At 41.7% G+C, this 12,882-nt stretch overlaps 1 protein-coding gene across 1 annotated transcript; it reads left to right on the top strand.

Annotated features, from left to right (window-relative positions):
* Positions 1-7,288: 7,288 nt before the first annotated feature.
* On the top strand, positions 7,289-8,065 carry LOC101746472 (histidine-rich glycoprotein). Its single transcript, XM_004925528.3, has one exon. It carries the CDS (start codon positions 7,289-7,291, stop codon positions 8,063-8,065), a length of 777 nt encoding a protein of 258 aa, XP_004925585.2.
* The last annotated feature ends 4,817 nt before the right edge of the window (positions 8,066-12,882 follow it).

The following is a 12,882-nucleotide window of genomic DNA, read 5'->3' as shown; positions in this document are numbered from 1 at the left end:
AGGAGGGGCGGAGCCCCCCCGTCCTCATATAAAAACAATTAACTGTTTTTTAATTTTTAAATAAACTACTACTAATTGAATAAGAACTGTCTGATGAACTTATCTTTGTTTACTACTTCACTATTAAATTTTATTGCCTTTTGTTTATTTCACTTTTACACTAAACACAATATTGTAAATTACCCGAGCACAACAATGGCGGAGTAATTTTAGGTGCGTGAGAGCAGACGTAGACACTAACGCGCATGCGCACTTGTACCCAGGGAGGAAAAATACACTTTCTTTCCTGTACAGCGGAAGGAAAAGTTACACTTTCTTCCCTGTACAGCGGGACGAAAACCGAACTTTCGGGGTAGGTAGGAGAAAAAAGTAATATCGTATAATAAATCCAGTTTTTTTTTATTGCTTAATGGGTGGACGAGTTCACAGCCCACCTGGTGTTAAGTGGTTACTGGAGCCCATAGACATCCATAACGTCAAATGCGCCACCCACCTTGAGATACAAGTTCTAAGGTCTCAAGTATAGTTACAACGGCTGCCCCACCCTTCAAACCGAAACGCATTACTGCTTCACGGCAGAGATAGGCAGGGTGGTGGTACCCACCCGCGCGGACTCACAAGAGGTCCTACCACCAGTTAAAAGGGTGCGATAGCCCTTATCTTTTTATTGAGGTTTCAAGGTAGACAGTAGTATTTGTTATGTGGCGTCTGTGGCTTCTCTCCAGCAGAATGTTAATGTTAGGTGGTCTGCAAGTTCGTTTGCCCATCTTATCTAATACAAATCTTTTAGGATTTCATGAATTAAAAAAAGAGAAGATTTAAGCAGAATATAACATATTATTTCCGTACTAACCTAAGCGTCCATTCACAAAATTAAATGGCCTTTCATTTGAATAAATTCACTCGAGAACCCGTACTTCAACCGGTTACGTGCATTTTTTTATTGCTCTTGTAAGAAAACGAGCTTTCGTCCCACCTGATGGTAAATGGTTACTGTCGCTCATGATCGTCAGAAATGCCAGGTGTAAAACAAAGCCACTACCTTCCGCTTCTGATTTTTATTGCATTGAATTGCGTGTTATGTGCGTTAAAATAATTTCCGATCACTATATGGTTTGTGTTATCCTAGGGTAGGTAACACATGGCCCCCGGCGGTGACGGTGTTCACGGTCGGGTTTGGGATTTGGCCTTCGGTGCCCTTGGGGACCGGCTCGTGCGGCTCTTTGAAGCCTGCCTCGAGTCGGGGCGGTTTCCAAAGCAGTGGAAGACGGGCAGACTTGTTCTGCTAAGGAAGGAGAGACGCCCTGCGGACTCACCTGCGGGGTATCGTCCCATCGTGTTGCTGGACGAAGCCGGAAAACTGCTCGAGCGAGTGGTGGCCGCCCGCATCGTCCAGCACCTAACGGGAGTGGGTCCTGATCTGTCAGCGGAGCAGTTCGGATTCAGGGAGGGCCGCTCGACCATTGACGCGGTGATGCGCGTGCGCGCCCTCTCTGATGAGGCTGTCGGCCGGGGCGGGGTTGCACTTGCGGTGTCCCTAGACATCGCCAATGCGTTCAACACCCTGTCCTGGTCGGTGATCGCGGGGGCGCTGCAGTATCACGGCGTCCCTGCGTATCTCCGTCGGCTGATCGGGTCCTACCTCGAGGATAGGTCGGTCGTGTGCACTGGGCACGGTGGGACGGTGCTCCGCTTCCCCGTCCAGCGCGGTGTTCCACAGGGGTCGGTCCTTGGCCCTCTCTTGTGGAACATCGGCTACGACTGGGTCTTGCGTGGCGCCCTAAGCACTACTCTCCCGGGTCTGAGCGTAGTTTGCTACGCGGACGACACTTTGGTCGTGGCCCGGGGGAGGGACTTGCGAGAGTCTGCCCGTCTTTCCTGCGCGGGGGTGGCCTTCGTCATCGGCAGGATCCGACGGTTGGGTCTGGAGGTGGCGCTTGATAAATCTCAGGCCCTGTTGTTTCACGGGGCCCGGAGAGCGCCGCCTCAGGGGGCCCACCTCGTGATCGGAGGCGTTCGCGTCGAGATCGAGGCAACCGGGTTGCGGTACCTCGGTCTCGTACTGGACGGTCGTTGGAGCTTTCGCGCTCACTTTGAAAGATTAGGTCCCCGACTGATGGCGGCCGCCGGCTCGCTGAGTCGGCTGTTGCCGAACGTCGGGGGGCCTGACGTGGTGGTGCGCCGCCTCTATACGGGGGTGGTGCGGTCGATGGCACTGTACGGGGCTCCCGTGTGGTGCCACGCCCTGACCCGCGACAACGTTGCGGCGTTGCGACGTCCGTAGCGCGCGATTGCGGTCAGGGCGGTTCGTGGATACCGCACCGTCTCGTTCGAGGCGGCGTGCTTGCTAGCTGGGACGCCTCCCTGGGACCTGGAAGCGGAGGCGCTCGCTGCGGATTACGCGTGGCGATGCGATCTCCGCTCCAGGGGGGAGCCGCGTCCCGGCGCGGCGGAAGTTCGAGCGCGGAAGCTTCAATCTCGGCGTGCCGTGCTCGAGGCGTGGTCTCGCCGCCTGGCGGACCCCGCCTACGGGCGACGGACCGTCGAGGCGATCCGCCCGGTCCTCTCGGACTGGGTGAATCGCGACCGAGGACGTCTCACCTTCCGAGCGACGCAGGTGCTCACGGGACACGGCTGTTTCGGTCGCTACCTACACCTCGTCGCCCGGAGGGAGCCGACGCCGAAGTGCCACCACTGCAGTGGCTGCAACGAGGACACGGCGGAGCACACGCTCGCGTACTGCACCGCTTTCGCGGAGCAGCGCCGCGTCCTCGTTGCAAAAATAGGACCGGACTTGTCGCTTCCGACCATCGTGGCTACGATGCTCGGCAGCGACGAGTCCTGGCAGGCGATGCTCGACTTCTGCGAGTCCACCATCTCGCAGAAGGAGGCGGCGGAACGGGAGAGGGAGAGCTCTTCTTCCCTCTCGGCGCCGTGCCGCCGCCGTCGAGCCGCGTGCGTTTGTCCAGCTCCAGCCCCTATGAGGAGGCAGTCTCCTCCCGGTGATGGTCACGAGGCGACCTAAGGGGGTTGAGGCTGCGCCGCACGCTACCGTCACTCTAGCGCGCTGGCACCAGGAGGACGGGACGCCGCGTCGGCGGCTGCGGACTGCGATGCGGTCCGCATTTTCGTCGTCGCTGTCGTCGCCGAACATACTGTTGAAGAGCAACCCGGTCGGCGGTGTATCGCGTTCCGACCTGGCAGGCTGGTTCTGGCCCAGCGGGGTGTCCCGGAACACCAGCGGCACCGCCCGGGCGGCCTGGTAGGGCCGCCGTACCGCGGAGACCGACGTCGTTGGTCGTCGACTATCGCCTCGACGACCCGTCGGTCGGGCGTCCTCGGGGTGGCGCCGCGTGTCTGGTTGTAGTGTTGACCGCGGGAACCCCCCTACTCTGTCCAGGTTCTGACCCCGGACGGAGATCGGACGTCGGGTGTAAGAGTGCAGGGGAGTCGTTTAGTGGGTGGACCCTAAAATCCTTGGGCCCGCGATCTGCTCTCAACACCTGCAGATCGTTAAGTCTTACAGGAGTAGGAGGTTCGGCCCTCTAACCGAAAAAAAAAAAAGGGTAGGTAACACATCAAATATCAAAACGGTATTACTGAATCTAAAAGGTTTATCTCTAGAAACTAGTGATAACTATTTATGGACAAAAGCATACTGTGTGAAAGGGAAATTATGACTATGATTTTTTATTCAACTCGATTTTTCACATTGAGACATAGTATTCCGCAACGAACTTGCTTCGCTGCTTGAATACTTGCAACCTTGGTCTTTTACACAATTTTCATACAATACAAACTAAACGAACCAGGAGTATAAAAACTAAACAACTATTGGGATTGTCATCAGTCAGCTGTCTCGATCATATCCGAATCGGTTCGCTGGAACAATGAGAGTTTTACTATTTTCTTGCGTCGCGCTTGCGGCTCTGACATATGTCAGTTGTCGGGCGACAAGGGAGCGACGCGATGCCGACCTAGAGGTTGCGGCCAGTCATCATGGGGGCAAGTGGGACAAAGGAGGTGGACACGAAGACCACGCTCATCATCATCACGATCATGGAGAAAAGGGCCATAAAGGATATAAAGGGCATCATCATCACGAGCACGGGAAGAAGGGACATCATCATCATGAAGGGCACAAAGGACACCACGATGAGCACGGTGGACATAAAAAATATCATCATCACGATGATGGATACCATCATGAGCACCACCATGGTGAAAAGGGTGACAAAGGTCATGGTCATCACGAGGAAGGGCACTATCACAAGGGTCATTCCACAAAAGGACACCATGGTGTCCACAAACATGATGAGTTCAAGAAAGAAAAGCATTTCCATGATCACCATCATGATGGTGGTCATCATGAGCATCACGGTGGACATCACGAGGAGCATGGTCACAAGAAGGGCGGCGGTTTCCATAAAGGACATAAGCACGATGGTCACCATCATCATGAACATGGCAAGAAGGGTCATCACGAGAAGGGTGGACATCATCACGATCATAAGGGCCATCATGACGAAGGTGGCCACCACGAGCATCACCACCATCACCATGATCATGGGGACAAGGGAGGCCATGAACACCACAAGCACTGGGGCCACAAGAAGGGACATTAAGCCACTTGTTTTTGTGACTCCAAATCGAAATGAATTAATTCCTTTTTCTAGATTTTTAAAGATAAGCTTAATTTTCCTATAACTATAGGTTATTTTATGTTGACTGTGATGTTATGTTTTATTAAAACAAGTTTGTTGATACAATGTAGCACTTGTTTTTGTTCCAAATCATCCAATTTCCAAATAAGTTCAAAGTCAAGTGAGAAAAAAACCTCAGCAATCATTGCAGGTACAAAAACAAACTTATCAATTTCACGGCACGTTTCGACAACTAAGTTACATAAAATTGTTGGCGGTAGACCGTTGGCAACGAATCCCGGCGAGATAAGTAACTCAGCGTTGAGAAACTAGAGCAGTGCCCGTGATTGTTCTACGTTTCAGTGGACAGAGAATTAGTTGTGGCTGTAATCAACTTTTGTTTATCTATAAAAAGGTAGTCACTGATATTGTCAAGTCGTTGGGCAAGAATGGAAACATTTATCGAAAACTGAGGCAGCAATCAGAAAGTGTAAGAAAAATATTTACAGAAATTAGGCATACAGTACAATATTTTAGAATTTCTAATAGAGAAACTAAAACGTGTCTGTCTATAATTAGCTGAAGAAGCTTTTCAGAGAGTTAAAAAAACTATCACATTTTGTTGGATCTACATTGTTTTAGAATAATAATTTCATGAAAATCATTGAAGTACAGGAAAGTGAGGCTGATTTTGATTTTATGATTTATCTCAGTTTGTATTTCGGGATATATGTACTTTAGCTTGTATTTTTAGCATGTCCTGTTTTTAAGTAAATATATTAATATGTAAGTTGTTGCTGCCATATTTTTCCTATTTGTGCGATATTGTGCATCCACAGTAGACACTCTACACTAGTAATCGATGAAATTTTGTACAAGTCGTACTTGGATTCATGCCATGCATATTGTTCAAAAATTGAGTTTAGTTTCTGTTCTTCCATTTGTAGTTTTAAAAGTATATTTTGATAAAATTTGAAAGTATATTTTGTGAATAGCTTAAGTATATTATAATTTTGGATTAGATCTTATTATTACTTACACTCAATTCAACTAAATAAAATAAATACTTTAATGTTAATCGTATATTTTATCGTTACAACTCTTATAGGTACAACAAGGCAAGATGATTTAAATTAAATTTTATTAATAATTAATTCGGTTCCGCGCGTTACAATACTAAATAAAAATTTTGAACTAGCACGGAAGGCTTTTATGTAGATTTGAGCTAGTTCTTTAAACGTCGAATTATTTGCAAACCTGAACTCTTTAATATACTCGTATATGAACCCTCCGTTCCTTAACAATTGTATGTTACACAAACTCGCGTATGTACTAAGTAAGAATACTCTAATTAGTATAACCGTTTTATTATTAAGAATAGACGCAACATGAACAATTTCATGCTTGTAGTTATTTAAAATTAATGTAATAGGGTGCTTCAAATAGGTAGTATCTACCGCGAATTTTTTTAATAACCAAAATTAGCTACATCGTACTTCAGAAAAGGTTACAGGTGGTAAGTTGTAAGCGTTAGGTTTTTAATGAATAATGTGGATGGATGCAAGTCTCTGTTATTGTGGCCTAATGTATAAAATACCCGGTGTGCTCGTGTCGAGTAATGTGACTATGCCGGTGTTAAAACCCTGAAGGCGGTGCCAATCTTTTTAACACGCTTTTATTACATTCCTTTTTATATATAATTATGTTTGTATGTCAGAATCCTTGAATGTGATTTTCATCTATATATACTCACACACTACTCACCCACCACAGTCCACAAAGATTTGAATAGATGTCCTATTATTCTATAGGACACCGTTTACCATCACAAACAAGTATAAAATTCAGTTATTATGTTAAGTAAGTTTAAATCAATATTATAAACTAAAAAATATTAGTGTTTACGGATATTAAAATGAAAATTATGATGAGTGATTAATAGGTATAGTATCATACAATGAAAATCACCAAATTAATGAATATGTGTGAATACTGGTGAACCTGCACAGGTAGACCTCATCATCTTTATTTTTATTTGTACGGCAAATCAGGCTCGCGTTGGGGGCTTAAAGGTGAGAGTCTCACCGTGAGATATCATCATACAATGCATTTGAGATTTGGACCCCATTTTCAAAGTGGATGAGTCGTCTTTCCATTTAGAGCTAAAATGTAAGTACAGGATATCGTACATACAGGGTCAAAATCTCATAATTTCACCTAAATTTGGTTATGTGGTTCGGAATCCCTCCGCAACAAGTGTGTGAATCTTGAGGCGATTGCGGTTAACCATTCTCGATGCTCACTACCTACGGCTTGTGTACTAGTATAGTTGGCAAGTGAAATATTGAATTAATTTTCATTTTGTAGATGATTTAATAATATAATAAATTTCATACTGTAAATAACTTTTTAATTTTTTTTACAACACTGTTGGTTTCATAAAGATAAAATGATTTATTTTCCAGATGTTTCTATGTCCGTAAGTACATCTCGGAGTGAGTTTGGCGCAAGAGCCGGCGCTGTACCTGACGTCGATTAGCAAAGCTTACACAATTACTTATATAAAACTGCTGCACTATCAGTGTTCTTGTCAATTTTAGGTCCGACCATACAGTATAGACGCCGCGTTGAAGTGAAATCATAATATGAGGGCCACCCTGGCGTTAGGATTTTTAATAGTCCTTGTGTTAGTGGAAAGTCGTCGTCTACCTTCTAAAAATCATGAACAGCCGAAAGATAAATCAGAAATAAGCGATCAAGCTCCAGCCGCTTCTGGCGATAAAAAAGAGGAGCATAAAGACCAAAGTTTTAAAAAAGGCGGTGGCAAGGAACATCATGCTCATCATGATAACGAACATGAAGAGAAGGGACATAAAGGTTACAAAGGACACCATCATCATGAAAAGGGAAAGAAAGGTCATCGCGACGAGGAACATCACAAAGGTGAGTATGATGATCACGGTGGACATAAAAAAGAACATCATCATCAGGATGGCCACTATGATGAACATCACAAAGGCGAAAAAGGCGAAAAAGGTCATAAATATGAAGAAAAAGGACATTATAACAAAGGTCATTCTACTAAAGGCCACCATGAAATTCATAAACTTGATGAATTTAAAAAGGATAAGCATTTCTTCGATGAAGAAGGTGATTCGGGACATGAAGAGAAACATGGTGGTTTCCATGAAGAGCACGGTCACAAGAAAGGTGGTAAGTTTCATAAAGGTCATCATCATGGTGATCATCATGAGCATGAACATGGCGAGAAAGGCCACCATGAAAAAGGTGGACACCATCATGAGCACAAGGGGCACAAAGAAACCGGCGGTCACGACCAGCACTACAATCACCACCATGATCACGGACACAAGGGTGATCAAGCACATCACAAGAAATGGGGTTACAAAAAAGGACACTAAAACCACATTGTCTAGGGTGGCACGGCTGTACAAAGGTCTAAAGGATGCTGTGGAAAACGGCATTGTTACATTTACTTCTATTTATTTATTGTTGAGACTTAAATTGTTAGATGAGATTCTCTTTATATTTAAATACTGAGTCGAGGTGGTCGAAACATAAATTATTCATTATTATTTAGGTAGCCATTAAAATTTGTAATCATATCACAGTTGTTTTATTTATTGATTTCAAACGAACACGAATTATGCACATGCCATTCTGGAGCACGAAGATTGTAAAGTAATGGAAACGTTGGAAATTTTAAAACAAATAATACAAGCGTAAGATTATATCGTAAAAGTGTTTTTAATCAAGATGTAACGGTTAATAGCGTTTTTTTAGATCATAAAACCATAACGACCCGTAAAAGGGAAATTTTACGGAACAGGGAATGAATTTGAATTTTACACAACGCATATGCTTATATTCTATTCTCGGGTATTATAAAGTGCGAGAATCCAGTGCCGCTTCTACATGCTTTTAAACTAATTACCGTTCAAAGCCACCACTCAAAACTGTGTGGCTTTCAGGTCGATATTATGCTTTTGTTATCTTATGTTTCAGCGCACCAAGCATTAACATAGTTAAGTACATTAAGTTTATTTAACTTTGCTTAATGATCGTAATACATCCGTACTAAAGTACATTAGAGCCTATCTAGTCACAAAGCTGTGAACCCTTTGAGAGGTACGCTTAATGATGCTGTTCCAAGAGTGCCCTATTTTTCAAATAAATGTTTTACTTAATATATACATATATGTAAGAAGTTCTTAAGTATCGAATTACCTTATATACCTTATATACAGAACATTTACTTAGGATTTCCTAAAGTATTGGTCGAATTACGAAAAATACAAGGATTAACTGTCAAGCTTGTAATTTAGAGTTCATATCGCACATACGGTGCGATAACGTCACTTATGCAAATCATGTAATTTTTCAGGAGAAATTTTGGAAATTTCAACATCTTATTGTATAGTTGTAGTATAGTTCTGCTAGGCCAAAGAAATAAAATGATAATATTTAAACTCCATGAGTAAAAGCAAATATCTCTCTCGTCTCACTAATAACTATTAAAAAATTTATTTTCTCATACTCAGTTCAGTGTTAACAAAAATTGCATAAATGACTTTATAGCACAGTATATGCGATATGTAAAATTAACGTGTAAGAAAAAACCCTGTTCTAAAAACTAGATACTCAAAATTTTCTTTTTTAAACGAACTTCCCTTGATACTAGCAAGATTTCAGAGTTTTCTCACATTTGAATTGAGTGAAAATTTACTGAGTTTGTACACACGCATTTCACGACTCTATTATTTAGTGTCAACATTCTGAATAAAGTGGTCATGGCAGACAGAGTTACGAACTATACTAGGAGAAGTTATAAAGGTTCCATTTTTTTCCATTCCGATCCCTAAAAATGTCTATTGAACTATCAGAAAATATACTGTTGTAGACAAGGTCGTTAGTTGAGTCAATCAAGACTATTGAGAGCAATATCAATCTGTTAGTAATGGTAGGTAAACATGAGTCGAATTGAACTTTGTTAACCTAATTTATTTGTAAGCAATTGCGGTCAATGTAATTATTTGCTAATTTCACAGACTGTTCGACTTGATTAATTTTAGCTAATGTTGCAGTAAGCCTGCAATTTCTAGTTTTGTACTAATGGAAATTTATTTAACAAAGCCTGACCCACTTTCAGCTTGTATGATGCTATTGTGGTGAGTTTCTTCTCGATAATCGATCGGTTTAATTAAAATGTGGAATAGTAAATTTTCTGTTCATGTAGCTACAAGAACAAGACTCATTAGCTGAAATAAGGTGTTGGGTTACTTTAAGAACTAAATTATTTGCGTAATTACTGGTGTTAGGACGTCTTGTGATTCCACACGGGTAGGTACCCACCATCCTGACTCTTTCTGCCGTGAAGCAGTAACGAGTTTCGGTTTGAAGGGTAGGGCAGCCGTTGTACTGTAAAAATCTTGACCTTAGAATTCATATCTCAAGGTAGGTGGCGGCATTTACGTTCTAGATGTCTATCGGCTGTAACCACTTAGCGTTAGGTGGGCCGTGAACTCGTCCACGCACCCAAGCTATAAAAAAATAGTACATTGTGCACCAAGGGATGAGATGTTCTACTTTCTTCACGCGGTGCACATACTATTTTTTCTGCTACCAGGCTGAAAGTTCGTGGAGTACCGAGACGGGGTCCAGGGCTGAAGCCCTGGCGGGGGTTAGGGGGGGCGAAGCCCCCCCCCCATACTCATAAAAAAACAATTTACTTAACTGTTTTTTAATTTTTAAATAAACTACTACTAATTGAATAAGTTTCTTAATTTCTTAATTTTTTTCTAAAAAAAGTGTTTTTTTCCTCCCTGGGTACTGACAAGTGCGCATGCGCGTTAGTGTCTACGTCTTCTCTCACGCACCTAAAATTCTCCGCCATTGTTGTGCTCGGGTAATTTGCATTGTTTAGTGTAAAAGTGAAATAAACAAAAGGCAATAAAATTTAATAGTGAAGTATAATAAACAAAGATGAGTTCATCAGACAGTTCTTATTCAATTAGTAGTAGTTTATTTAAAAATAAAAAAAACAGTTAAATTGTTTTTTTATGAGAATGCGGGCTCCGCCCCCCCTACCTCCACCAGGGCTTCGCCCCTGGACTCCAGCTCCGTACTCCATGAACTTTCGGCCTGGTAGGAGAAAAAATAGTATGTGCACCGCGGGAAAAATTTAGGACATCTCATCCCGCGTAAAGTGGCAAGCACGCGGGATGAGATGTCCTACTTTTTTCCCGCGGTGCACAATGTACTATTTTTTTTTATTTTCGTGTGTCGTATACATAGACATATTTAAAATAATCTCCAAAAGTTTAATCTAGGATTTATTATTTTCGTTTACCAATATCCAACGTTTCCAATTCTTAAATATTAAGTTATTGCTTAAAACATTATCTATCCGGTGTGCCACGACACCACACATCTTTTTTTTATATTTATCAGAACAAAAATAACTGGAATTTTATTAGAAAAATTGTTTTAAAATATTTAGTGTTAACCATCCATCCATCTTTCTGTCTCATGTCGGCGCTTTTACGCTATTCATACTAAAATTTATAATTCTTGTTCATAGCTTCTAGTGTGAAATCATTTTATTCTCATATTTCTTTCAGATACCCTGAAATCTTTATTGATCTGATGATTTGAGAATAGTATAATATAATTTGATTTATTGATTTCATTCCATATTCAGAATTCTTTATTTAGAAATAAATTGAAAAATCAAATACAATGCCTTCCACTGATAAGTAATCGCCCGAATAAATATATAAATATACGCAAATTTATCGAGAAAAAATGCTAAAATGAGGCGTTTTTTAAAAAACCGAATTTAACTTTTTTATTGATAATTTCATAACATAGGTATCCTTGGACGGCATTGCTTAGATTTATATTATCAAAAGACTAGATTGTAATTGGCTGTGACACAAAAAAAATATTTAGTTTTGTACATCATGTTATTTTTACTGTTGTTGTCAGCTTGCTCGAGTTGTTACCATAATTTTGTTTATACTTACTGTAATTTTCGTTAGTCTTTCAGAAAGAGTACAGCCGTTATTTCAGGCCACTTAAGAATACAACCTCATTTACATCCTGTGGGCTCCGGTAGCCGCTTAATAATAGAAGAGTCGTGAGATCACCTGTTTGTGTTTACTAAAAAATGTCACGATTCGTAGTTAAAATTTGAAAATGTTACTACCCCAGTTCTGAACGTTGCTTTTATAAGCTGCGATGCGTGACTGGGACATTATAATCCGTTGATAACGCTTTTACACAAATTAGCGAGTGAGTATAGAGCTTAGTGACGTCACACATCCTACGAGATTTATGGCTCCCAGCGCTGTCACCGAGTAATCCTTACCAAGTGAGCGTTAAGTGATGGAGCTGCTTGAATTTTGTTGATTTAAAATTCGAAAAATGCTCTTTGCGGGCCGATGTTAACGGTACTTCTATATGCAAGTTTACGGAAGAAGCCTAACCGAATTCAGTAACTGTTGCACTTGGATGAAACAATGTGTGGATTCTACACCACACATCCGAAATTAGTTTAAAGCTAAGCTTAATTTTTGTTTGATTTGTTGAAAGATTGGATTATTTTGAATGGCATTGTGTTCTTTTGAATTATGTATGGCTTTTATTTTACTTTATGTAAATAAACGATATTCGAACAAAATTTAAAACATAATAAAAACGCCTGCTGGAACCGAGCAGCAACGCGAAAGTTTATTAATTTAACGTTATGGTGATCGAGTGATCGTTATCGTTTACACTTTGCGACCGAAAATGAAATCTGATTTTGATTACCGCATCAAATGTAATGGTCTTTAGCTATTTTGGTCATCAGCTGTTAGTATAACAAATAAAAAGTTCGTACGTAGCTTAACGAATTCTTTTGAATGAAAATTTTCACTCTGCGAAAATGATTACGATCGCAAGAGTACACCATGACAATAATTAACCCCCTGTTCAACTCGGCTGCGATCAGGTCGTGAAAGTTCCTCACTTAAAACTTTGCGTGCCTCTCTCAAATTACGTTTGTAACTTTGTTTTTGATGTCAAATCTTAATGCTTTTGAAACTTTAGTTATTGTTTGTTACTAATTATTGCTCACTGAAAAGACTAGAAAATTTTAGTTTTCTTTTGAAGATAAAACAGATTATAGCATGACGAAACAATTAAATTTAGTGCGCATTGTTTTCTTAATGAAATA

Source organism: Bombyx mori, chromosome 12 (genome assembly GCF_030269925.1).
Source record: "Bombyx mori chromosome 12, ASM3026992v2".
NCBI lineage: Eukaryota > Metazoa > Arthropoda > Insecta > Lepidoptera > Bombycidae > Bombyx > Bombyx mori.
This window is presented reverse-complemented; position numbering and strand designations above follow the sequence as displayed.